Below are 24653 nucleotides of genomic sequence, written 5' to 3'. Positions count from 1 at the left end.
AAATTGAAGTAAAGCTGAGGAGCAGACCCAAGACTGACTCTTTAAGAGAATATTAGATTTTTGCATAAGAGTCTATTGAAAATGTGTTTCATTGCACTACACAGTTTTCTCTACATGTGGTTCCTGAGAAATTTCTGTCCAGTATCACTCTTTATGCCAGTTGTTCTGTCTCATAAACAGAGTGAGCCATCCTGTCTCCCTCTTCGTATTGATTCTGGGAAGTTCAGAGCTAGCTCTGTGGTCTGACTTTGGCATGTTTAATATGTATCCACTCCTTTGGCATACTGAATTTAGCACTGACTTCATCTTCTCTTATCTGTCCTCATTTTCCCTTTTTCTCCTCTTCCTTCTTTTAAATGATTGTATCATATGAAAATATAAATTATACTTTAAGTCCTACCTGCAATAAGATATGGTATAACTAACTCCAAAACAAATTAACAGACATTTCTTATTCATAAATATGTATTTAAAGTATACAAGTATTTCTCTTTCCATAGAAATGAAGTCCAAATATGTAAGAAAATCACTGAAATATGCCTTAGAAAAGGATTCCTTATATTTGAGGTCTAGTATTGGTTACAATAAATCCACTCAAATTAAAGATGCTGTGACAGTTCCCAAGAACTCCAAAAATAGGAAGACCAGTCCTGCTTGCCTTTTCACTATGGGTTCTTTTCAAACTACCTGTGGTGTGACAGACTCAACCACTAAGAAAAAGTGTGATTGTATTTATTTACTGATCAAGGACTTATGATCATGCAGAAGAGCCCAGAATGACAGAATTAGAGAGGATTATTTTTCCCCATTATATTATTATCTATGGAAAAAGAAGTAGACCGAATTATTAAAAGGGGAGAATGACCAGTATATAAAATTACAAAATGTATTTAAAATTATTATGCTCCATATATGAGTCAGTCTGAAATAATATTGGACAGTGAATGCCCCATAATTTCACAGTTAACGGTAAGGTCATTGAATGCATGATAATTATTATTATAGTTACTGTCCTAAATCATCTTATGCTATATAATAGGTGCCAATTCTCTGTTCTAATACACTTTTCTTTCCGGCCTCTACTACACATCTTTCAAGAACCCATCCTCCCCGATGGGTTCCTCTAGTTGGGAAGAGCAGAACATATGTATGATTCTTAAAATGATTATTCTAATGAAGGTGTACAGAGTTTATTTGGGGGTTAGGATGGAGAAAGACTAAAAGTAGGGGGAAAAAGGTGGTTAGTTACTGTAGATGATTAGAGATAGCACTGGCTTTATTCTATTCAGTATTGCAATTGTATTCATGGATGACTGTCTCTCCCATCTGAACTTTTTGAAGACAAGGATCATAAGCTTGCTACTGTGTCTAAAACATAACTGGCATTCTATAATTGTTTGTTAGAAACTGGATGAATTAATGAATGAGTGGATGAATGAATAGAAGGAATGAGATGCTAAAAAGAGCCATTATTACTCTTTTTTAAAATTCTCTTCATATTGGCTTCTTGATCAAGCAGGGAGGAGAAAATTCAATCTAAGGCGGCGATCAGGGCCATATTACCATCTTCCCCATCACAGTTCTCCTCCCCAAACTCTGGGATGTGCTCCAGGCTGTCGATGTTCCCCATAAAACCTGCTGCCCAGAACCGAGCATAGACTCCAGACAGTCTGATTAATAAGGCTGTTTCTGAAAGGTGCGTCTCTTCCAGCCATCTGAACACAGAGCCCAAAATTGTTGGCATACTTTTAATGGCCACATCATGCTTTTGTTTCATATGAAGATTATGCTCAGAACTATTTTTCACATTGATTGCTGCAAACATAAATATCCACCAGCTTGGTTTACACATTTTTTAATATTCTAAAATCTAAGTTCATCCCTGTGAATTTTCACAATATTGTGTTGAGCCCAGCATTCAATCCTTTAAAATTTTATGTGAAGTAATTTTGAATCCCTGACTCTATCATAGTCCTAAGTGCTATGACCCCCACAATTTTGCAGCATTTATACAACAGGCAATTCTGAGTATCTACTGGGTACTACACATGGTAGACATAAGGCCTTCCTGAACAATACATATTTTGAAAGCACACTAGAGAGGAAATGCTCATTGTTCTCAGCTTTGCACTCTTATACTCACGTGTGAAAGAGATGAGATAGGGCGCAGATTCCCTATAGGTCAGGGTGATGGTCCCCTGCTTTCTGTTTTATGAGGATTCATTACCACATCAGATATCACCTTGCCCATAAATTCCACACTAAGATGAATATCTCTTTCACATCCCCTTTTCAGTCATCTGTTCAACATCTCCTTGAGAATGTCCACCATATCCTCAAACTTACTGCTGAACCCAATGCAATGGCTCACCAAACACTGTCACTTATGAAGTATTTTCAATTTGCAAAGCCCTTTCAACAGATAATCTCATTTGAACTTCACAACATCCTTTCAAGGAGATACCTCTCTATACCTTCTCTGTTAGTATTGCACTGCTCAAGTCACTCTACTGACCAAGTCCTACTCATCAAAAGTAAAAGCTAAAATCTATACAATGACCTGATAGGCCTGTGACCTCTCTGCTTAATTCATTCAACTCAACAATGGTAACTCTTTTCCTTTCCCTCTGCCCAGATTCCATGTGGCTCACTCCCATACTTCCTTCAGCTTTCTGCTCAAATGCCATCTTTGCAGTGAGGCCTTTTCTGGACATCCTTTATTTTGCTCCTACAGTAAGCATTCCCTGTCTCCATTATTTTTCTGATTTATTTTTCCATAGCACTTATTCCCTGGCATATATCACGTATTCACTTATTTGTTAAGTGCCTGTCTCCTCACATTACAGTACCAACCCCATGAAGAAGGGACTTTTTTCTTCATCATAATATCTGCAGTGCCTAAAAGAGCAGTTAGCCTACAATAGGTGCTCAATTAAACATATGCTGAACATCAATAAATATAGCATAAATATAAATGAACAAATGGTTAAATTTGTGATTAGGCTGGAGTAAGAACTAGAAGCCCATTCTTCTCATTTACAGTTTTCTAGTTCTCTCCACTACGTCACAATAATTTTCCTAATCACTTGCAACCCAGCACCCTATGCTGCTTAGATTAGTACAGGAGTTTATAAGGTCATCTTCCTGCCTTCAGTATCCCTGTTCACAACACTGATTCTGCATGCTGCTCCCAAATTAATTAGTGTTCTGAAGAATTGCTTCCATTTATAGAATAAAGAGTTTAGAAGCCCTGATCATCCTTCCACTGTAAACAACTAAGACTTCTCAATAAAATATAAAAATAAATGTTTTGCCCTGGCATGGTTGGAAATGATCACATTTCCACTGCAAGGTTGATGCTTCACTTCCCTGGTTGCGAACTGGATCCCTCATAGGGTCATGCAGGAGACAACTGATCAATATTTTTCTCACATTGATATTTCTTTCTCTTCCTCTCAAAAAATCAATGAAAACATATACTTGGGTGATTATTTAAAATAATAATACATCATATTAATATATATATATATATATATATATATATATATATATATATATATATATATATCAAAATATCACAGTAAATTTTCAGGACACTGAAGACACACACAAAAAATGAGAAAGAAGACAACTAAAGAGAAAAGGCAAAGTAAATACAAATGAAAGACAATTAGATTGCTAACTTTTGAACAGTATAAATGGAACCAGGAGACTAGTATAATATCTTGATAATAGAAAGCAAATAGCCTATCTAAAATTGAATAACTAAAAGTTGGGTAAAATAAAAACATTTTTGGAAAAATAAAAATTTTAAAGTATATGAGTAGAAAACATTTTAAGAAAACTGAAGAAAAAATATTTCAGGTATAAGCAAATTGATTCCAGAAGGAAGATATAAAATTTATCAGAGATGGTAGCTATTAAACCAGATACATATTAAAACAGATGTCTATTTGTGGATATCTATGAATATCTTTCTCTCATGAATCCCAACTGATTACTATTCAATGTCTGAGGACTTCCCAACATAACTTTTCGAATTTTCTTTCTATCTTATTCTTCCCTGGGAAATGTCCCCTCCTTTCAAGCTGTTCTTCTCATAATGGCCTAAATATATTTGCATGTAACTATCTGTACTTTGGTTCATACTTTTCCCCCATGCTTAATAAACTATTTCTCTTACTTAGCTATTCATGTTTTAAAGAATCAACCTCTTAACTAATGTTCTTGATAAATACTAAGCCCTTAGTATTTTCCCTTTCCTTTCCTTCATCTCTTCAAGTAGTTTCTGAAATAATAATTGTATAGCCAAAATAAACATATATTATATGCCTACTATGAACAAAGTACTTTGCTAGACATGTCAGATTTAAAACTGACACATAATACAAAATGGTGGTTAATAACACAGACTGTAAAGTCAGACTTTAATCCCTGTTCTGCCACTGGGTAATGATAGTTATTGAATTCTCAAAATCTTCATTTTCTTATAAACTAGAGATAATAAAAGCATTTGCTTCTTAGAGCTGCTGTGAGCATTAAAAAAGATAACTCTTGCAAAATGTTTTATTTCCTTGGTAAAATAATTAGATGATTGATTGGTTGGTTGGTTGATCGATGATAGATAGAGTTACATTACTAGGAATACCAAGGTCTAAAGTCTAAAAAAAAGGACAGTACCGGGAATTATGTCTGTCAGGTGTTTCATCCCCAAGAAGTAAAGATGAAAAACCAACTCTCTCTACCCAGAGTGTTGGCACTGCCTGTGAGAAGACTGCCCTTGGGACCCTGAGGAGTTCTCCCTGCTGTCCTGCTCCTTTGGCCACAGCTGCCTGAACTTGAGGCTAGCCAGAAACCTATGACTTCTGGCCTCACTTATAAAAATGAATTGAGCCAATTCACATGGACTGTTTCTAGAATTTAAACCAAGATTCTGCAAAGAAACTCAGATAATTAGCATTGAGACATGAATCTGAAGATAATACTCAATGAGATAAAGCAGGAGTCACAGCCAGCTGAGTTTAGTTTTAAAGCTGTAAGGGGATGGGAAGAATGAGTAATCTAGCAAACTGAATGAGAATTGAACGGTGCAGATGCACTAAGCTGTGGAGTGCCCTGAAGCCTTTGAAGGAAATGGAGAATCCGGATCTGCTTCAGTTCCTAGCAGTCTTCTGGCTCCATCTCCAGTCCATATGTAACTGTACAATAAATCCAATTTCTTTATGGATTTATTATATAGTTATTTATTTATAGAGACTTGAGGAAGTCTCTATTCCTTACTACCACAAAAGCCTAACAAAAATGTTTGATAAGAGTCTTGGCTAATCTGCAATATTATTTTATTTTATTTTATTTTATTTTTAATATATATTTTTATTGATTTTCTACAGAGAAGAAGGGAAAGAGATAGAGAGCTAGAAACGTTGATGAGAGAGAAAAATCGACCAGCTGCCTCTTGCACACCCCCTACTGGGGATGTGCCCGCAACCAAGGTACATGCCCTTGACTGGAATCGAACCCAGGACCCTTCAGTCCGCAGACCGACGCTCTACCACTGAGCCAAACCGGTTTTGGCTGCAATATTATTTTAAACAGGCTTTACTGATTAGAGGGAAGGCTTGCTCTATTTGTCATTTGAGGGGAGGCTTGCTCTATTTATCAATCATTGTTTCCCCGGCTAGCTATGATTTGTCTTACTTCCTTGGTACTGTAATTGACTATTTCTCTGTTAAAAACTTAGTCCATGTTTCATACTTTCAGAGCCATCTTGGGCTCAGCTACTCAAACAATGAAATCATGAATGCAACTGCTTATAGCCTTTCCCTCCCCAGCTAACATATTCCCACTATATGGTTATCTTTAGTTGTTTTACTTACTACTCAACATGGAGACTGTACCACAGTAATAAGACAAGCAGAATGGATTACTATAGTGTAGATTCTGCATACCTCTTTTTTCAATACAAAGTAGCATACCTTGCTCTATTCAAACTCTTGCCCAATACTGTACTTCCCCCTATGTCATGGATTTTTTTTCACTTGTATATAAGTTAATTCATTTTTAAAAATCAGTTGAACATTTCCAATGCTGCAAGAACTACAAAGAGCCTAAATCTTGTGCAAGAGACAAACATCAAGGGGTAATTATAATATAGTATGATAAATATGTACTCGAGCAGTGGTTGGCCAACTTTTACTGAAAAGGGCCAAATAGTAAATATTTTAGGTTTTGTGGGCCACCTGGTCTCCACTGTAACTACACAACCCTGCCACATGAAAGCAGCCAGAGACAATGTGTAAACAAGTGGATTCCAATAAAAATTTATTTACAAAAACAGGTGGTAGGCTAAATTTGATCCATGGGCCATAGTTTGCCAACCACCATACTTGGGTAAGAACATTCTTTTAGTCAACAATTATTTGTTAAACACTTCTTAGTCCAGTGGCCAGCAAACTGCAACTCGTGAGCTACATGCGGCCCTTTGGCCCCTTGAGTGTGGCTCTTCCACAAAATACGTGCGGGCGTGCACTTACAGTGTGATTGAAACTTCATGGCCCATGCGCAGAAGTCAGTTTTCAGCTCTCAAAATAAATTTCAATCTTTGTACTGTTAATATTTGGCTTTATTGACTAATGAGCTTGCTGACCACTGTCTTAGTCTATTCCTTTCACTGCTCTAACTGGAAGGGTAAAATAGTAACCTGAACATACAAAAACCCCATCTCTAATGGAACTTACATTTTAGTGGAGAAGATGGACAGTAAGCAAATTTTTAAAAATATATAGCACATTAGTGGAAAATCCTAAAAAGATAAATAAAATAGGAAAGCAACCATGAAGAATCAGAGGAGTATGTGAAATTTTTAATGATGTCACTAGGAAAGGATTTGTCAAAGGTGACTGAAAAAACTCTGGAAGGAAGTGGGAAAATCAGCCATGTAGAAATATAGAGGAAGGATGTGCCAGAGAGTGAAAAGCCACTGAAAAGCTAATGGAGTGTGTCCATCAAGTCAAGGGGCAGTGAGAAGGCTGGCGTGACCGGAATGGAACAAACAAGAAACGTGGTAGGAGGGGAGGCCACAGAAATGACTGGCACCAGACCAGGTAGAACTTGTAGGTCATAGTAAGGCTTTGTCTCCAGGTGAGCTAGGAAGCTGCTGGAGCATCTTGGCAGAGAAATAATTGGATCTGTTACACTCTAAGATGATTACTCTAACTACTTTGCTAGAGGAAACTACTGAGGAGGCCATTGTAATGAAACAGGTGAGAGACCAGGGGGGCTGGACAGAGTGATGACAGCAGGGGGTGAGCAGTGACACAAATGAGATAGCCAATTCCTACTACAGGACAAAAAGGAATATTATCGGAGAAAACAAGATGGCAGCATAATCACCTATACTTGCTGCCTCTCACAGCTACATCAAAACCACAACTAAATGTCAGGACAACTACCACCCAGAACCACCAAACCAGGATTATATGAAATGCTGAAGGGTATTCTTTAGAAGAGGAAGAAGAAAAAGGTAAAGATAAAAATTATGAACAACAAAGTGACAACAAATACATATCAACAAGTGAATCTAAAAATCAAGTGAATAAAAAATCTGAAGAACAGAATAAACTGGTGAATATAATAAAATCAGGGGCATAGAAAGGGAGTGGACTGACAATTCTCAGGGGAGAAGGGAATATGAGGGTGCGGGAAAAGATTGGACAAAAAAACTTACACCCTGGATGAGGACAATGGGGGGGGGGGTGGTAAGGGCACAGGGTGGGGTGGGAACCAGGTGGAAGGGAGCTGGGGGGAGGGGGGGAGAAAGAGGAACACCTGTAATAATCTGAAAAATAAAGATTTATTTAAAAAAATATAAAAATAAAATATATATTACAACAGAACAAAAAGGAATGTTATCAGGATGGAGGAAACGACATCCTGAGACATAAAGAAGAAGCAGGAATCATCTAAGTTTTAGGCCAGGGAAATCAGGTCCACAGCAGTGGGCACATCCCCTGGGTTAGAAGTCAGAGATATGTTAGGGTTCAGGAAATTAATGGATCAGCAGCTTCACACAGGAGGGTGAGGAAAGGGAGGAGAAGAGGAGGAGGAGAAAGAAGAAAAGAAAAACCCTAATATCCAGACTCACTGTATGCTCCAACCATTCCCCAATCTACTTTTCTCGGTTAGAGAAAACCCAGCAACAAGATTTAACTTCTGTTCGGTCATTAAAGTAATATGTAAGCAGGGTTCCTAGAGAAAAAGAAAACATTTATTAGTAGTAGCATTGTTTAGATTCCTAGGCTGAAATTCTACCACAAGATCACTCAGTGAAATCATCTGAAACAGATGGGCACCAGGCCAGGATATAAGGGCCAGCACCCCAATCCTAGGAAAGTGCCCAAGTGTCTTGAACCTGAATGTAGATGGATACTAGGGTCTTTCCTCAAAAGTTTCTAAGAGAAAATAATTTTAATACAGACACACCACTTATAGCTCTCTCGTAAGTCTATTTGGCTATGAAATAATCATGAAAAGGAGAAAAACAACCTCTCCCCACTCACCTAGGAAGGAATGTTCTCTGAGCCAGGTGAACAAAGAAATTGTAGATTTCCTTCACTATACAAGGAAATCTTTGTACCTATTGGGACTGGCAGAAATTGGCCTGTCGAGAAACAAACAGGAGATGCTTCTGTTTGCAGGCACACTTATTGAGCTTACATGTAAGGTGTTCCCTTACTGCTTACCCCCGGTCTCTTTGCCAGGTGAAGTGAGTGTGAGAAGGTAAGGCTTGTATCTTTAGAGTTTACACTGTTTGATGTTGGAAGAGCTGTTATGTTTTAAGGCTTTGCCTCTGTTTCTTTGCTCTCTACCCTCTTCTACCCCTTACACTTATTTTCCCATGTGTTTTTAAATATATTTTATTGATTTTTTTACATGGAGGAATGGAGAGGGATAGAGAGTTAGAAACATCAATCAACCGCCTTCTGCACACTCCTCACTGGGTATGTGCCCACAACCAAGGTACATGCCCTTGACTGGAACCGAACCTGGGACCTCCCCAGTCCTCAGGCTGATACTCTGTCCATTGAGCCAAACTGGTCAGGGCACACTATTTGTGTGTGTGTGTGTGTGTGTGTGTGTGTGTGTGCGCCTTTTTTTGTTTTTTTGGCTGCAGGGAACTTTGAATCCCAACTTCAAAAGAAACCTATAATGAAGCCTGGCTGATGTTTAACAGACCTGCCACTGAAGGGGCCCAGCACAAACAACCATTCCTCTGGCTCAACAGCCACAAAGGGTGGGTGAGTGAGACCCAGCTAATCTCCTGCATCCAGGTCTATTCAGCACTGGGCTCTCCACTTGTTCCCAAGTGCCATGTGCATTGCCCTCCTGGCCTAGGACACACAACCCACATTATATAACTGTAGGTACCACTCTCGCCACACCCTAGCAGGGCTCCTCCCAGTCAACATCTTGAGGACCCTTTTAGAGCAAAGTAGGCCATGGCCCAGCATAGCTACATAGCTGTCCCCTGCCCTCAAATACCCCAGCAGCAAAATGCAGGGAGTGAAGCAAAGAAGAGACTGAGTCACCAACACAGAGTCATTAGTCCACCACAGGCTTCAGAAAACAAGTGGAGGGCACCCCTGGTCTGCTTCATAGCATGACCTGACACTCAATGATAGATGGCTTGCTTAAACTATGCTCAGCCATCTCATCCATTTGTTTTTATTTGATGGTTTTCCCCTGCATGACAACAATATTATGGAATCTGACACACAGAAACCAAAACAGAGAGGCAAGCCCACAGTTCCAGTTCCACTGGGCACTTGGCTCAACTCTGATGGGAAAAGGAGAGGAAGAACAAGGGATGAAAAGCAGGTTCAGCAGCAAAGAAGCGTCATCTCTGATGCTGTTTTAGAAAGAAAAAGAACAGAAACAATTCATGACCAAAAAGAGCTGAAGTCTGCAAGGCTCGGGGGAGCCAAGTTTCCTTGGCTTGGCTCCCTAGGATGTGCCATAGGCGTGGTCAACGACATCTGTGATGGTGGATTCTGGACCCCCTTCCTTCTTATGGACCCTCTTGCAGGGCAGCCACCATGAAGAAGTAGACATCTGGCTTACGCACACGCACCTGCCTATAACCAAGTTCCTCTATCTTACCGTGTATCCCTGAAAATAAGACATCCTCTGAAAATAAGACCTACTTACAGGTTTCCTTCTGAGTGAAATATAAGGCATCCCCCCGGAAATAAGCCCCCCCACCCCGGCTCTGTCTCAGAATGCTATTGCTAAACATGAGAGATTTGGTCCACTGATTCTGAAAGAAATGGAGTCACAAGAAATTCACCAGGAAATTTAGGAATTGGATTGTTATGATGATGTTCCAGAAGATGATGACATGATTGTCATTGAATAAATGAGTAAATTCTTGATACTGTAGGATTCAGTTTGTCTGGTTTGTGTTGACAACTACCGTACTACTGTACCGTATACAGGTAATAAATTTCCTTTATTTTCATTTAACAATAAATGTGTACCATATTCTTCTTCATGGAAAAATAAGACATCCCCTGAAAATAAGACCTAGCGCATCTTTGGGAGCAAAAATTAATATAAGACACTGTCTTATTTTGGGGGAAACAGGGTATTAACGCTGTTCAACTGACTGGGTAACATCTATAATTTATATCTCTTCCTGACCAGTCCCAAGTCTGATAAATACTCTCCCTTTGACATGCCCATCTGGATTACAGATGTTTGATGTTGGATTCCTCAGGCCCTCTCTTCCTCTGAGCCTTTGGGAGAAGAACATCTTTGGGCTAGATTTCTGGTTTCTTGCTGAACATGGAAAAGGGGAATGCTGAGTAGGATTTGAGAAATGAAATGGATTGTTCATACACCAATAGTTGTACCTGCATGTTAATGATCTACCCATAGATGTGTCCCCTACATCCAAACTACCTACCCCTCAGCCCCCACACATACACACTAAACTGTGAGCTCCTGAATAAAAGGACTCTGTGCCTTGCACACTCTGTTTGCTCTGGCAAAGCATTTGATAAATTGGATTCCCTTCAGAGTCACAGTATAATAAAGTTGTGAGCTTGAGTTCTGTGATTTAAATATAATAATACGGATACTGTCTATGGGTAATTTCATTCCTAGACAACCCATAACTTCACCAAGTTGCAGAAACAGAAGACACTGATAGAATTTCAGAAATCTGTATCTCTATGAATCCAAAGCCCTTTCCAATGATCCAAGCACAGAAAGGCAGTCTATACTCCATATTCTGCTTTTGGTGCCTCAGCCTAGATTTCAACCAGGAGAATTTAGATATAATTACTAAACCCCTCCACTAAGTTGTTAGCATGTACTCTTTATATTTTTTTTAATTTGTCTGTCTGCTTAGCTTACTGTATCTGGCACAACATAGGAATAATTGTTTTTCAAAATATGGTTCTTGCCAATAAGAGTTATGAAAAACACTCAGTGTTTTTAATAATAAAATTCAACACCAGGACTACAAGGCAGAGGATGGGAGAGAGAAAAGTCCATATTGAAAAAAAAAAAAAAAAAGTCCTTACTGAAATAAATATAAGGGAGTTAGTAAAGAGGAAACTGCTCTGTCTTCAGATTTCTTCCCTCAAAAGAGGAAATACATAGATAATTTCCTTTCTTAGTTCCTCTTAAGTATAAATGTAAAGATCTGTTTCTTACTCTGAATAAGCAAGGGGCACTTGAGGAAATCCTCCAACTTCAAAGACAGACAGGAATTAACTGGGTTTTGGGGGGTGGGGGGTAGAAAAGTTGACTGTAGATCAATCAGATGTAGAACACCTTTTAAAAAATTTAGACTGGATCTCATTTCTAGCATTTTAAAAGGTTTCATCCTTACATCAAAAATGGATTAATACAGAAAGATCCAAGAATAGGAAGATCTTAAGAATATAATTGCTGGGGGGGAAAACAATTCAATAGAAGAGATGGAGGATAAACTCAAGGAACTCTTCAAAAGAAAAAGGGAAAAAAAAGAACAAAATAACAAAGAGATAGGCCATATGAGAGGGGAAAAAAAGGAATAAACTCAGGAGATCAATCCTCAGGAGATTCAGAGTGGAAAAAGAAAACAGAAAACACTGACCTTTGAAGAATCAAAATCTATCACTACTAGAAGTTGTCAAAGGTGAGGGCCGTGAGTGTTGAAACCTAATGCTCAACAAAATTAGAATAAAAGTCCAATCCTTTAAAAAAAAAAATCATCAGATTCCCTAAAATACCAATGCTAAGGATAAAATTCTAAAGTTTTGAACAGAAAAAAAATATTCCTCTTTGAAAAAGACACATAGTTATCAGAATAGAAGTTAGAAACAATTAACAAATTTATTCAAAAGTTTGAGAGATGTTTTACAACCCAAAATTTTACAAAGACAAACTATCAGTATTGTGCAAAGTCAAAATACAAAATGTTTTGAAAAATGTATTTTCAAAAAAGTTCCCTAAAACCTCCATTCTTAGAAAGTTACTTAAGGATATTTTCCAGTAAAACAAGGCAGTAAATTAAGAGATATTCATGCAATTCATGACACAATAGCTCCAATCCAAAAAAAATAAAAATTAAAAGCAAGCATTAGAGAGAAATTCCGAATGACAACTATGCAGCAGACCTGAAGATAATTGGTCAGGTTTGAAAGTGAACAGAAAACAGAATGAACTAGAAGAGAGATCTGCATATTGTTAAAAAAAAAAATCTATATCTTTAAATAACTGTTATGATAAAACATGTAAAAACAATTGAGGTTATCAAAAAACTGAAGGGAGATAGAAAGAAAGGAGTAAAGGAAGGGAGGGGGAGAGGGAATAGACTCAAAAAAGTAGAGAGAGAATAGTAAAAAGCTATGCCAGAAAAAAATATATAATAATAGAATGATATTTTGTTCTGCCACAAAAAATATTTTATAGTCATTATATTGTAAATATAAATATAACTAATTCAAATAAGAATAGTAAAATAACTATATTGAAAATATGGAGGGGAGGAGGAAAAATGGAATAGTTAAAGGCTCATTTTTACCATAAGAGCAAGTCAATGCATAATGTTTAAAACTGATGAATCAATTAATATAATATATAATACCAGAAGACATGGGTAAAATAATTAAATATGAGAGCAAGGTTAGAGAGTTAAAGAAGAATTAGGCAGGGAACTATCATTTCTGTTTACATCTTTTTATACAATTTGATATTTTTAAACATGAGCATTTATTACTTTGATTTAATTATGTGTAACTATCAAAGGGTATAGATAATAGTTCCTTTTATTCCACAAAGCAAGTTTTGCATGTAGAGATAAGAAGTTTTGAGACACTTTTGGATCCCCAGAGAGAAAGAGAAGAGTTACCATGGTAACTCTGTGACAGTAAGTGGAGTGTGTTATAAACACTCAGATAAGGGCAGTGGCATTAAAGATTTAGAGTACAAAGGGCCACATTCAGGAAAATGATAGCTAGGTACCATGAGAACTGTCTCAGTCAGGGCAGTGGGCTGTTGTAGTGAACAAAGGAGAACAAGCCAGATTTTCTCATCTCTTTGGAGTTGGCAACCACTGATATTAGTGAGGTTTAGCTTCTGCTTAACATTATCAATATCTAAAAACCAAACCCAAACAGAATTTTTCTTATGTGAATAGTTCTGGTAATGTGATCAGTGCCCTGCACATTTTTATATAAACATAGGCTTCCCATCTGCCAGCTTGAATAATGATAATAATCACTAATGTTAACTTAGAACTATTTTTGTACACTAACAACTTTAGAATTACCAAGTATTCCCTGTACTGTATGTCATCTGATTCACAAAACAACCCTAGGATATAGATAATGCAAAGTACTGTGCTCGCTTCGGCAGCACATATACTAGATAATGCAAAGTACTACTGCAATCACTTCTTTTATAAACTTGCACAATTTACACAGCTAATCCTACATTATAAAAAGCCTGTGGTGGAGATGCCCTCATGCCATAATGACTGATCACCAAGAGACTGCATGCGCAGCAGGCGCATGCGGGTGGGCGGGGCTGCGTGTGCAGTGAGACACATGTGTGCCGGTGGGAACGCATGGCTGCTGGCAGGGACTTGACCAGAAGGTGCATTGGGAGAGTCCCTCGGGGTGGGATTCTGGGATTCGGGGGAGTCCAGGTTGGTGCCAGTGGTGGCTTGACACTGTGTCCCTGTGGGTGCCAGCAGGTCTGGGTCTTGTGCTATTTCAAGGCGCACACGGGTGGGTGGGGCTGCATGCACAGCAAGGTGCATGCGGGTGGGCGGGAACTTGACTCTGGGTCTCACAGTGCATGACTTGACACTGAATCCCCATGGGTGCCATGCCAGACTCTAATAGGAGGGAGGAGGGAGCTGGATACCAGCACCCAGGACTTAGCAAATAGTGATATTAAAATATTTATTCTAATTAATTCCCTTTCAATGTGTACAAATTCGTGCACCAGGCCACTAGTTAAGTCATAAAGACTCTTGAATTCCACTGTCTACTCTGATTCCAAATCCTATAATCAATTCCTGACATCACATTCCTGAACTATAGGCCAACCTATGAACTTGTGTTAACTGTCTGCCCACACACAGGGACACCATGAATTGTGTCCAACAAATCCAAAGGCAGCCATCCAGGTATCGGTAGGAGCTGACTTTCAGTCTTCCCACTCCCACCAACTCTACAGATCACATGTGAGCCTTTTTATAATTTTTACAAAGGCACCAGTTACAATGGGGAAGCCTTGCCCACACGCTCAGATTATCAAGTTTACCACCCACCTCTCTCCTTTATTGTTTTCCTCTAACTCTCCCCAGCCCTTGCATGGACCATTAAATGTAAATCCTCTTATTTGCTTATTTCACAAGGAAAGAAACATCAGATCCATTCATTCATTTCAATAAACATGACATAAACAACCAGGTGTCAGCTGCTGTTCTAGGCACTTGGTACACCCTGGTTAATAAAGGCCCTGATTTCATGGAGTTGAAGAAACATAAATAAATGAAAGCACAGAAAACATCATAAGTGATATGTGTAATAAAGAGAATTAAAATTAGTTGATGTAATAGTGATTGATCAGCTGATTTAAATTGGGGGATCAGGAAAGGCTGCTCCAGGAGGTGACATTTAAGTAGATAATGGAATGACAAGAGAAAACCCACCAATGGGACATTAAGGAAAAGACGATTCCAAGAAGGACAGCTCAGGCAAAGCCCTGAGGCAAGAACAGTGAGGCAGGAGAGGTCAAGAAGGCTGCGCAGTGTGGATGAGGTGGGTATTGGTGGAGGAAGCTGGAGGGTAGGCAGGGGCTACCTGCAGCTACCTGTGAGCAAGGTAGGGAATCTTCATTCTATTATAGGTACAGTTGTGGGGGGTGGGGGGGAATTGTAAGAAGACGAATAACAGGATCTGATTCACCTTTTACATAGGATCCTTCTGGATGCTGTGTGAGAATGGAATTTAATAGGGCAAAATGGGAAGCTTCAGTCCTAAAGGAGACTTGAGGTTAGGTATAGAATGTCTTGTGTTCACAAAGCAGGTGAACCCTTAGCCTGCAGCAAAGACCAAGGATAAGAGGCCTCTTTGAGGGTTTGTATAATTTTGCTTATTACAGAAGAGTGATCATGTCTAACAGGTGCTGAATGGTTTCTGTCTCTCTTGACTGCTTTCCGCGATGGTCCCCTGGCTTCCCCATGTTCTCCCCATAGCATCCAAAAGGATCCTTTGTAAAAGGTGAATCAGATCCTGTTATTCCCCTTCACAGACTATGTTGTTCAGGTGCCTCAGGCCCACTTACAGCACATACACAGCTGACTTCCCCCTATACAGTGAGTCCTCTGAGGGCTGACCCTGGTCCTAGTCATCTCTATGCCCCTAATTACTTAACACAACACCTAGTACTTTATGAAAGCACAATAGTGTCTGGTGAGTGTATGCATGCTTTATTTTGGAGGCTGTGTGAACCCTCTTTTGTCTCCAGAAGTCAAAAGGATAAAATGATACTAGAAATGTACATTGCAAACAGGACTCTCCAAGCCCTGGTCTCTTACCTCTTAGGTGAGTCAGGATCAAAGCAGGTCTTATGTACGTCAGCCACCTCGGGGTCACAGCAGTCCCCGTCATCAAAGTCATTCAGCATGTTGTTGCACTCCATGTGGCAGAGCCCATCCCTGCGGTTCCAGGAGTAGCACCGGCCCTGTAGGCGGCAGTCGCCCCCATCATAACCCGTGAGTGGGTGCTCACACTCTGGGTCACAGTGGTCATTGCCGATCTTGCTGGGCTCACAGTTGATGAGCACAGCACGGTGGCGCAGGGTGGAGTTGTGGACCTGGTAGACGCTCAGCTGCCAGGTGATGTTATAGCGACCAAAGGCTTCATTGAGCACCTTGTGCTGCCGGCTGATCTGCTCGTCAGTCACGGTGGGGTTCAGTCCGTCATCATTGCAGATGTTCACCACCTGGTAGCGGATCACCTTCTCTCCTCGAAGAGGCCAGTGCCCATTGTAGTGGGAGATCAATTCTACATTGTCACATGCTGTCTTCCCACAAAGTGGGGGCTGCAAAGGTGACACAATCTCCGGCTGTGGCTCATAGCCCTGAAGAACCTCAAGCCGTGGGTACTTGTCATCTCTAAAGGGGGCCCATTGGTGTTCCAAGGGCTCAAAGCTGGCTGTCAGTATCAGAGTAGTCAACTCATCCACCTCACTAGGATGCTGAGGACTGTGCTGGAGGTGGCTCTGTGAAAGGGCCGTTGACCAGAGAACCAGTGTGCCCACGTGTCCACGGAAAGAATGCCCATTCTCAGAGCTATCCCCTCCCAGGAGCAAAGAACGGCATGATGCCATGAAGGGGCTGTTCAGGGGACCAGACTGGTCTAGACTACTAGCCACTTGAGTGCCATCCACATACAGGGCCATACGCAGTCCATCATATGTAGCTGCCACGTGTGTCCACATGCCTGGTTGGTAGCGACTGTGGCTAATCACAATGGTGGCCTTCTTCATGCGATCAGTGCGAAGAGAGAAGAAGAAGCGAGCGTCTCGCCTTACTGTGTCCTTCCCTGAGTGGATCCCCAGGGCCCAGCCCTTGTCACTGATAGTGTGGGAGCAGTTATCAAACACACCTGGGAAAGGAGGAGGAATCGAGGGGAGAAATACCAGATACAAAAGGGGATGGAGAAAGGGAGAAGAAAACCCATGTGAATAGCAAGAATGTATGGTTTTTTAAATTAAATATATTGCGGTGACATTGGTCAACATGAACATATAGGCTTCATGTGTAAGTTTCTATATTACAAGATCTGAATATTGTACCATGTGCTCACTACCCAAGAATGTAGGTTTTTAATGGGGAAAAAATTAAGTGATATAAATTCCCCACCTGAGATGCCCACTCAGCATCTCATATCAAGCCATTCTGGTAACTTCTTTGCCTAAAAGGAATCTGAGTTGAGATTCCATCACATTACACTCATTTTGATATTTTAAAACAACCAAATCAGAATTTTTAAATGGGATGTCTAATGCAAGAGACAGCCATCTCTAGAACTTTGTCACAGATGTTTTTTATGCTACTTTGAGTCAATGCCTTCTCTCCCTGATCCTTGTTACCTTTCTTTTTCTCAAAGCCATGAGGACAGTCACAGTTTTGTTTTACAAAAGTCAGTAATTTCCTAACCCCTCAAAAAGTAATTTTTTTCTAGTAAATATTGAAATGATGATTTTCCTAGAGAAAATAAGGAGTTGGTGGATAAGGGAGTCCCATCAGAGAAGACTGTAATATCCCAGACACCATTCCCAGCCTGATATTCCCTCTAGTGTCTAATGGCAAGTATACCCACCCACAAAAAACAGTTGCTCCCAAGAGGAGGAAAAATGGAATTGCCCCATGGTCCTTTCCTGAAAACTTAAATCAATAATAAGAATAACTATTCTAGAACCAATGGTGCCCACCATACTACAGAGATATATGAAGATCCTCACCACAGACTACCTTACCACCTTGCTCAATGTAGGCACAAGGCTATTAAGTTCAACTGCATAAACAAAGGAAGGAAGACGTGTAGATAACCTGGCAGCAGGAAAGAGTAGGAAGTTCAGATACATGAAGGCAGTTTAGATGCCTTAAATGTTTCCATCTTTGGTATTGAACCCAGCAATCTCTTCTAATACATAACTCCATTCCTCTAATCTGGAGGATATGAATGGAGAATCTTTTGATTCTCTTCTCCCTCAGTCAAACACAGATTTAACCCCAATATTGAACCTATAACCTGAAAGCTCTGAGCTCCACCCCTCACTGGTGGAAAGAGAATCATGCTTGTTCCCTCTACTAAATCACACAGGGTCCACATTTCATCTCACTGTCACACTCCTCCTGAAATTAGTAATTTCAGTTCATCACACATTTATTGAACTGCCAGACATAGACACTTTTCTCAGTGTTGAAAGAAAATGTGGTCTTTGCCCATTAGAAGTCTCAAGGGGAAGTGAGAAACGTAGAAGAGTACTTCAATATAACATCAAAATTTCAATCAAGAGACACATAGGTGAGTGAAAACAGAGCCAAATCTCAACCCAAAGATCAGTGAGGGTTTCCTGTGGGGATGAAATCCAAACATACTCTTGAGGAGTGTGTCAGAATTAGCCAGGCAAAAGGATTACAGAAGATATTCCACACAGCAGGGACAGTATGAATAAAAATACTTGGGCAAAACCTCCATGTATTACATAAATTATACAGCCCAACCTACCCAAGGTAGGTCTTGTATAACATATTAAGGGGGTTGGGCCGTATAATTTATGTAATACATGGAGGTTTTTCTATTTCTGTCAAATACCTCTGGCATCCTGACAGCACACATAGTAACTGTAGCAGGAAACATCCCATAGTTGTTGGCCTTGCCCTGAACACAAGATCCAACTGCAATTAAAACATCTCAGAAACTTTGCAGATGGACAACTGGCACAAGAAGTAAATGAACACCACAAAAGTACCCCTGCACTTGTACAGTAGAGAGTCATGAAGCAATACCAGCTGCCAACCTCAGTACTTGGAGCCAGGGATTTGCATAGTGATTGAATGTTTGTCTGACATCATGGAGAGTTCAGTATAGGTAGAATATAAAGCTTAATAAATAACTACAATAAAATATGCTAGCTGTTTCAAGTAGAAGTGGTTATGAACCTCTTTATTAAAATATGGACAAAATACGGCAGAAACTCTCCCTAAACTCACTAAGTAAATGTCAGCTTGTTGACATTTAATAAATAATTTTATTCCTAGAAGAAATCCACTTCAAAATCTGCCCATGAAACGATTACCTGCCAGCCTGTCTGGGAAGATTAGGAAGACCTAACCCAAAGGATTCCAAGAGATATGTTTAGATTATACCAGATCAAAGGTTCTGCCAGTTTACCCAAAAACATTTACTTGCAATTCCTTAGAACCTGCATTTATATAAAATGCCCACTTCAGCTGAATCTTCTAAACTGGGACACATGGTGTTCTTTTTATAAATATTTTTCCCTAAACTTCTTAGCATGTAATGATATCTCCCATTTGAGCTTTCCAAAGCAATCTTGTATGAACTATCATTTAAGAAGTGAAGCTATCCAGTGAGCTAGGCAAGATTATCATCACCAGCATCATGATATAAATGAAGATAATACCATGGTTCTGAGAGGTCTGGTATCAGGCTGTGTGCAGAGAGAAACAAGGTGTCATGATTCTGAGCTCAGGAAAGTTTTCTATGGTGAGAAAAACATAGTGCATGGTGGTTACAAATAGAAATAAGCCACAAGCTCCAGTCCCTAGTCTATCACTTACATGCCATGTGACCTCAGAAAAAAATGTATCATCTTGCTGAGTCTCAGTTAACTCACTTGCAAACTGTACCTGTAAAATAGAATGTGTCCATCCCTGGTCTGCTCTTCAACATCCATCAAACATAAGCTGAGATCACAGACCCCTCGTGAGGTTGCTATGAGAATTAAAGAAAAGAATACATGTGGAAGATCTCAGCCTAGCATTTGACACAAAATGATTGGCAAACATTAACTATGATGCTTAAAAAGCCTTTGAGAATGAGATATCTAAGGGAGAAATCAAATTAGATATAAAACAAGTATTTGACTGATTTTTATATTTAATAACTGATCCTCTGAAGAAGAAAAAAAAGCTGTCCTGATTTGCAGCATTTGTCAATTTCTATAATATAAATGCTCCCCCAATGATCAATTTTCAGTTACCAATATTATGTCACTGAACACGGGGTTTGGAAGATGTGCATCTTTGGCCCTGGTGAGCCAGTCTGAGCCAATCCTACCCTGTCAATTTTCGCAAGGAAAGCAGATGCAGGAGGCCATTGTCTCCTTCTCCCTCTGACTATTAAAGGACATGGGGTTGCTTTGCTGCTCTAGGCAAGATTATCATCACCAGCATCATTATATAGATCAGTGGTCAGCAAACTGCGGTTTGCGAGACACATGCAGCTCTTTGGCCCCTTGAGTGTGTCTTGGCATTAGAACCACTTCTTCAAAACAGACTCACCCAGGCAGAAAACCGACTCTGCGCATGGGCCACGAATCGCACTATATGTGCTTGCCCGCATGTGGTATTTTGTGGAAGAGCCACACTCAAGGGGCCAAAGAGCTGCATGTGGCTCACAAGCTGCAGTTTGCCAACCACTGATATAGATGAATAGGCTCTGAGAGGTCTGGTGTCAGGCTAGGTGCAGAGAGAACCAAGATGTTATGATTCTGAGCCCAGGAAATTTTATAATTTAAATTCAGATTATGTATAATTTAAAAGAGATAAATGTGACTTTAAGAATTCCTATAAAGCTACTGTATTCAAGACAGTGTAATACCAGTGAAAAAATCTACAAATGGATGAATGAAACAGAACAGAGAGCCCAGAAATAGATCCTCATAAATACAGTCAACTGATCTTGGACCAGGAGCAAAAGTAATACAAAAAGCAAAGTCAATTTCTTCAATAAATGGTGCTGGAACAACTGGATATTCACATACCCCTCCCCTTCCCCAAAAAAATAATGACTTTAGACAGAGACCTTGAATTCTTCACCAACCTTAAATCAAAATGGATCATTGACCTAAATGTAAAATGAAAAACTACAAAACTGCTAGAAGACAACATAGGAGAAAACCTAGATGACCTTGGATGTGGTGATTCCTGTTTAGATACACCACCAAGACACAACCCAAAAAAGGAATCACCTATAAGCTGGACTTCACTAAAATTAAAAACAATGCTAAAGACAACACCAAGAGTACTAGAAGATAAGCCACAGATGGGAGAAAATACTTGTAAAAGATACATCTGATAGAGGACCGTTATCCAAAATACACATAGGACTCTTACAACTTAACCATAAGGAAACAAAAAACCCAATTTTAAAATGGGCTACAGACTGTAACAGATACTTCACCAAAGAAGATATACAGATGGCAAATCGATTTATGAAAAGATGCTCCTTGTCATATGTCATCAGGGAAATACAAGTTAAAACAACAGGAAACTACTACACACCAATAAGAATATCCAAAAGCCAGAACACTAACACCACCAAATGCTGGTGAGGACGTGGAACACAGGAACTCTCTTTCACTGCAGATGGGAATGCAAATGGTACAGCCACTTTTGCAGTCATTTTGGTGTTTATTTAAAAACTAAACATACTCTTACTAATTGATCCAGCAATCACACTCCTTGGTATTTACCCAAAGGAGTTGAAAACTCTGTCTTCGCAATAACCTGCATACATGTTTGTAGCAGCCTATCCACAATTGCCAAATCTTGAAAATAAAAAGATGTCCTTAAGTAAGTGAATGAATAAATTAGCTGTGGTACATCTAGCCAGGACTATTATTCAGTGTTAAAAATAAATGAGCTATCAAGCCACAAAAAGACATGGAAGAAACATCAATGCACATCACTAAATGAAAGAATCCAATCTGAGTACATACTATATTATTCCAACTACATGGAATTCTGGAAAAGGCAAAAGTATGAAGACAATAAAAAGAGCAGTGATTGCCAGGGGTTTGGGGAGAGAGATAAATGGGCAGATCATGGCATTTTTAGGGCAGTGAAAATAATCTGGGTGATATTGTAATGATGGTTATGTCATCATACTTTTGTCCAAACTCAAGTAAACTATAAACTTTGGATGATTATGATGTGTCAATGTATGTTCAATCTTGGTTTAAAAATAAATTACCATTTTTGTGAGAGATCTTGATTATGGGGGAAGGGGGGGCTATGCATGTGTGGGGGCAGGGAGTATCTAAAAATCTCTGTACCTTCCTCCCAATTTTAGTGTATAGCTAAAACTGCTAGAAAATAAAGTCTTTTTTTTAAAGTGGATTTTGAGACTTCAAATGTCTTCCTGAATGCCCAGTGACCAACTATACTCGAGAACAAAAACCTGTTCCTCCAAGACTTGCCTGTCAGCATCCTTCATCTGCAAACTGGGACCACAGAGCAGGCTGCATGCTCGTCCACATACTGTCAGGAGGGTCCCTATCCCTGCTCCCTTAATTCCATCAAGCAAGAAGAAAAATTACCAAATGCCAACCTTGAGGAGACTTCTTCTTTTCAGTATAGCAGAGTAAAGCTGACAAAACCAGTGCAGCCTAAGCCAACACACTATATGTGGTCAAAGTCAGCTTATGCAACATTGAGATTTTATCACTTTGGATATACATGTGAGCCACATTCTTGGGTGGAACAGAGGATCAGATCATCAATATGATTTATGAAATCACTCAACACCAAACTGAGCCGTGATAGCCCATGGGTCAGAAAAAAAATCAGATCCAATGATGTAACTGGGAAAATGGTAGTGGTACCAAAGCCAAACATTTGGACCGTGTCATATTAAAACTTCAAGAGTCATTCTTTTCCCTCTTGCTTCAAATTGGCTTCCATTATGTATTGATGTTTACGAAATTTAAAATTATTGTAACACCTTCTCTTGTATTTAATTTAAGTTTGGAGAGAAAGGAATATAAATGGAGGAAAACTATCTTGTTCATTTTATCCCTGAGCTCAACTCCAATACTCATAGTTGGAGACCCGGGTTAGCTCTTTACTCACGTGGGTCTTTGGGAAAAGTCATTTGGATGCAGTTCTCTACTATTATGAATTGCCAGCATTTGGAATTAATAGAGTTTATGTCCCTCAAGGAGAAAAATCTTCTCTCAAACTGAGCTACAGTCTCCCTGCGTGATTATAAAAAAAATTATATTAATGGTAAGCATGATAGCTAGAGTGTTACAAACTGTTTGATGGGGAAATATTTCAATGTGGCCCCTGGGGAATAGGGACCCTGCTTGCTTTTATTTCATGGATTCTTTCTTTGCACTCATGAGGTAGGCTGCTCATGCAAAGAAGAAATAAAGAGACTTAAAATATATTTTATTAAATGTCTTCTATGATGGACAGGTGTCACCCTATGGCAACCTTACATGAATTTATCAGATTAATTGTACATCCTCAATCCAAAACACTGAGGATCACAGATGTGAAGCAATTTGTCCACAATCTTACATCTATGAAGGGCCAGAAACTGAAATCAAAATTAGGTGTGCTCTTTCCACTCCACAAAAATACCTCAAATACCAAGACATACATTGTTAGTTGTTGTTTTGGAGCAAGAACAGTAAGGGCTGCTGAGTGTGGCATTAACCAAATTGAAGGTGACTGGGGTCTGACTTTGGAAATAATGTACAGCTAACGTCCACACCTGGAAACGGTTTGGAGATAACAGACTGGCTAGCACAGCAGCAAATATGTCCATGTTTGGCCAGCACCTAAATGGACAGCCTACCACCTGAGAGTGGATAACATTTCTGGGTGGTCCTGCAAGGTTTCCTGTAACACATACACTCAGTAATCAATTCCAGGATCCCAAAGGAAAGGGGGAGCCTCTTATCCCAAAGCCAGGGCCATGGCCCAAGGTGGGAGGGAAGCTAAAGTGAGGAGCGCTCAACTGAAAACTCCCTTCCAAGCCAGTGGCTTCCATCTCCAGTTGTTTTCTTACTGGGTATGTAATTAGCAGAGTAGAACTTCGTGTTAGAGGAGGATATAATAAAAAGGGAAATGAAATGGTCCAGACAAGAGCTGTTCCCACCCACCTCTCAACAGATCCAAACCAACTGCTCTGATTGCTCACTCCTTTTCCCGACTAGAATATCCTGTCAATTGATTGTGACAGAATGGAGTCTCCTGGCCACAAGGCCCCATAGAGGGAATTAGGTTTCAGCAGTGCTCCTGGCATCATAATGAGAAGAAAAGTGTGTTCACTCCAGTAGTTATATAAGTCAATATAAAGTAAGAGAGAGAAAAGAATCTTCTGAGAACTGTCAGGAAGCAACCTGTACTTTATGGAAATAACATAAAATTCTTCTTTAAAGCAGAGGAGTATCCATGTTTCAGGAACATTATGTGAACTTATTTCAGAGTGATGAAATAAATAGAAAAATAAAAAAAAAAAATGCCCCTGAGAGTCAATGTAGGCCAAATGCTGAGAAAGATGCAGGGTGATGTCCTCCTCCCCAATTAAAACCCTGCTCTGTGG

The 24653-nt window shown here is 39.6% G+C and overlaps 1 protein-coding gene across 2 annotated transcripts in view; it reads right to left on the bottom strand.

Annotated features, from left to right (window-relative positions):
* The window catches only part of PAPPA2 (pappalysin 2), a 294094-nt gene that overhangs the window by 163875 nt on the left and 105566 nt on the right, over positions 1-24653 (bottom strand). For both annotated transcript variants that reach the window (XM_084865191.1, XM_084865192.1), the window contains exon 3: positions 16100-17171. In XM_084865191.1, coding sequence (XP_084721317.1) covers positions 16100-17171 — 1072 coding nt within the window. The remainder of the gene's footprint in view (positions 1-16099; positions 17172-24653) is intronic.

This window comes from Pipistrellus hanaki (assembly GCF_964339955.1).
Source record: "Pipistrellus hanaki genome assembly, chromosome: 18".
Lineage (NCBI taxonomy): Eukaryota > Metazoa > Chordata > Mammalia > Chiroptera > Vespertilionidae > Pipistrellus > Pipistrellus hanaki.
Note: the sequence above shows the minus strand (reverse complement) of the source record. Positions and strands in the feature narration are given on the sequence as shown.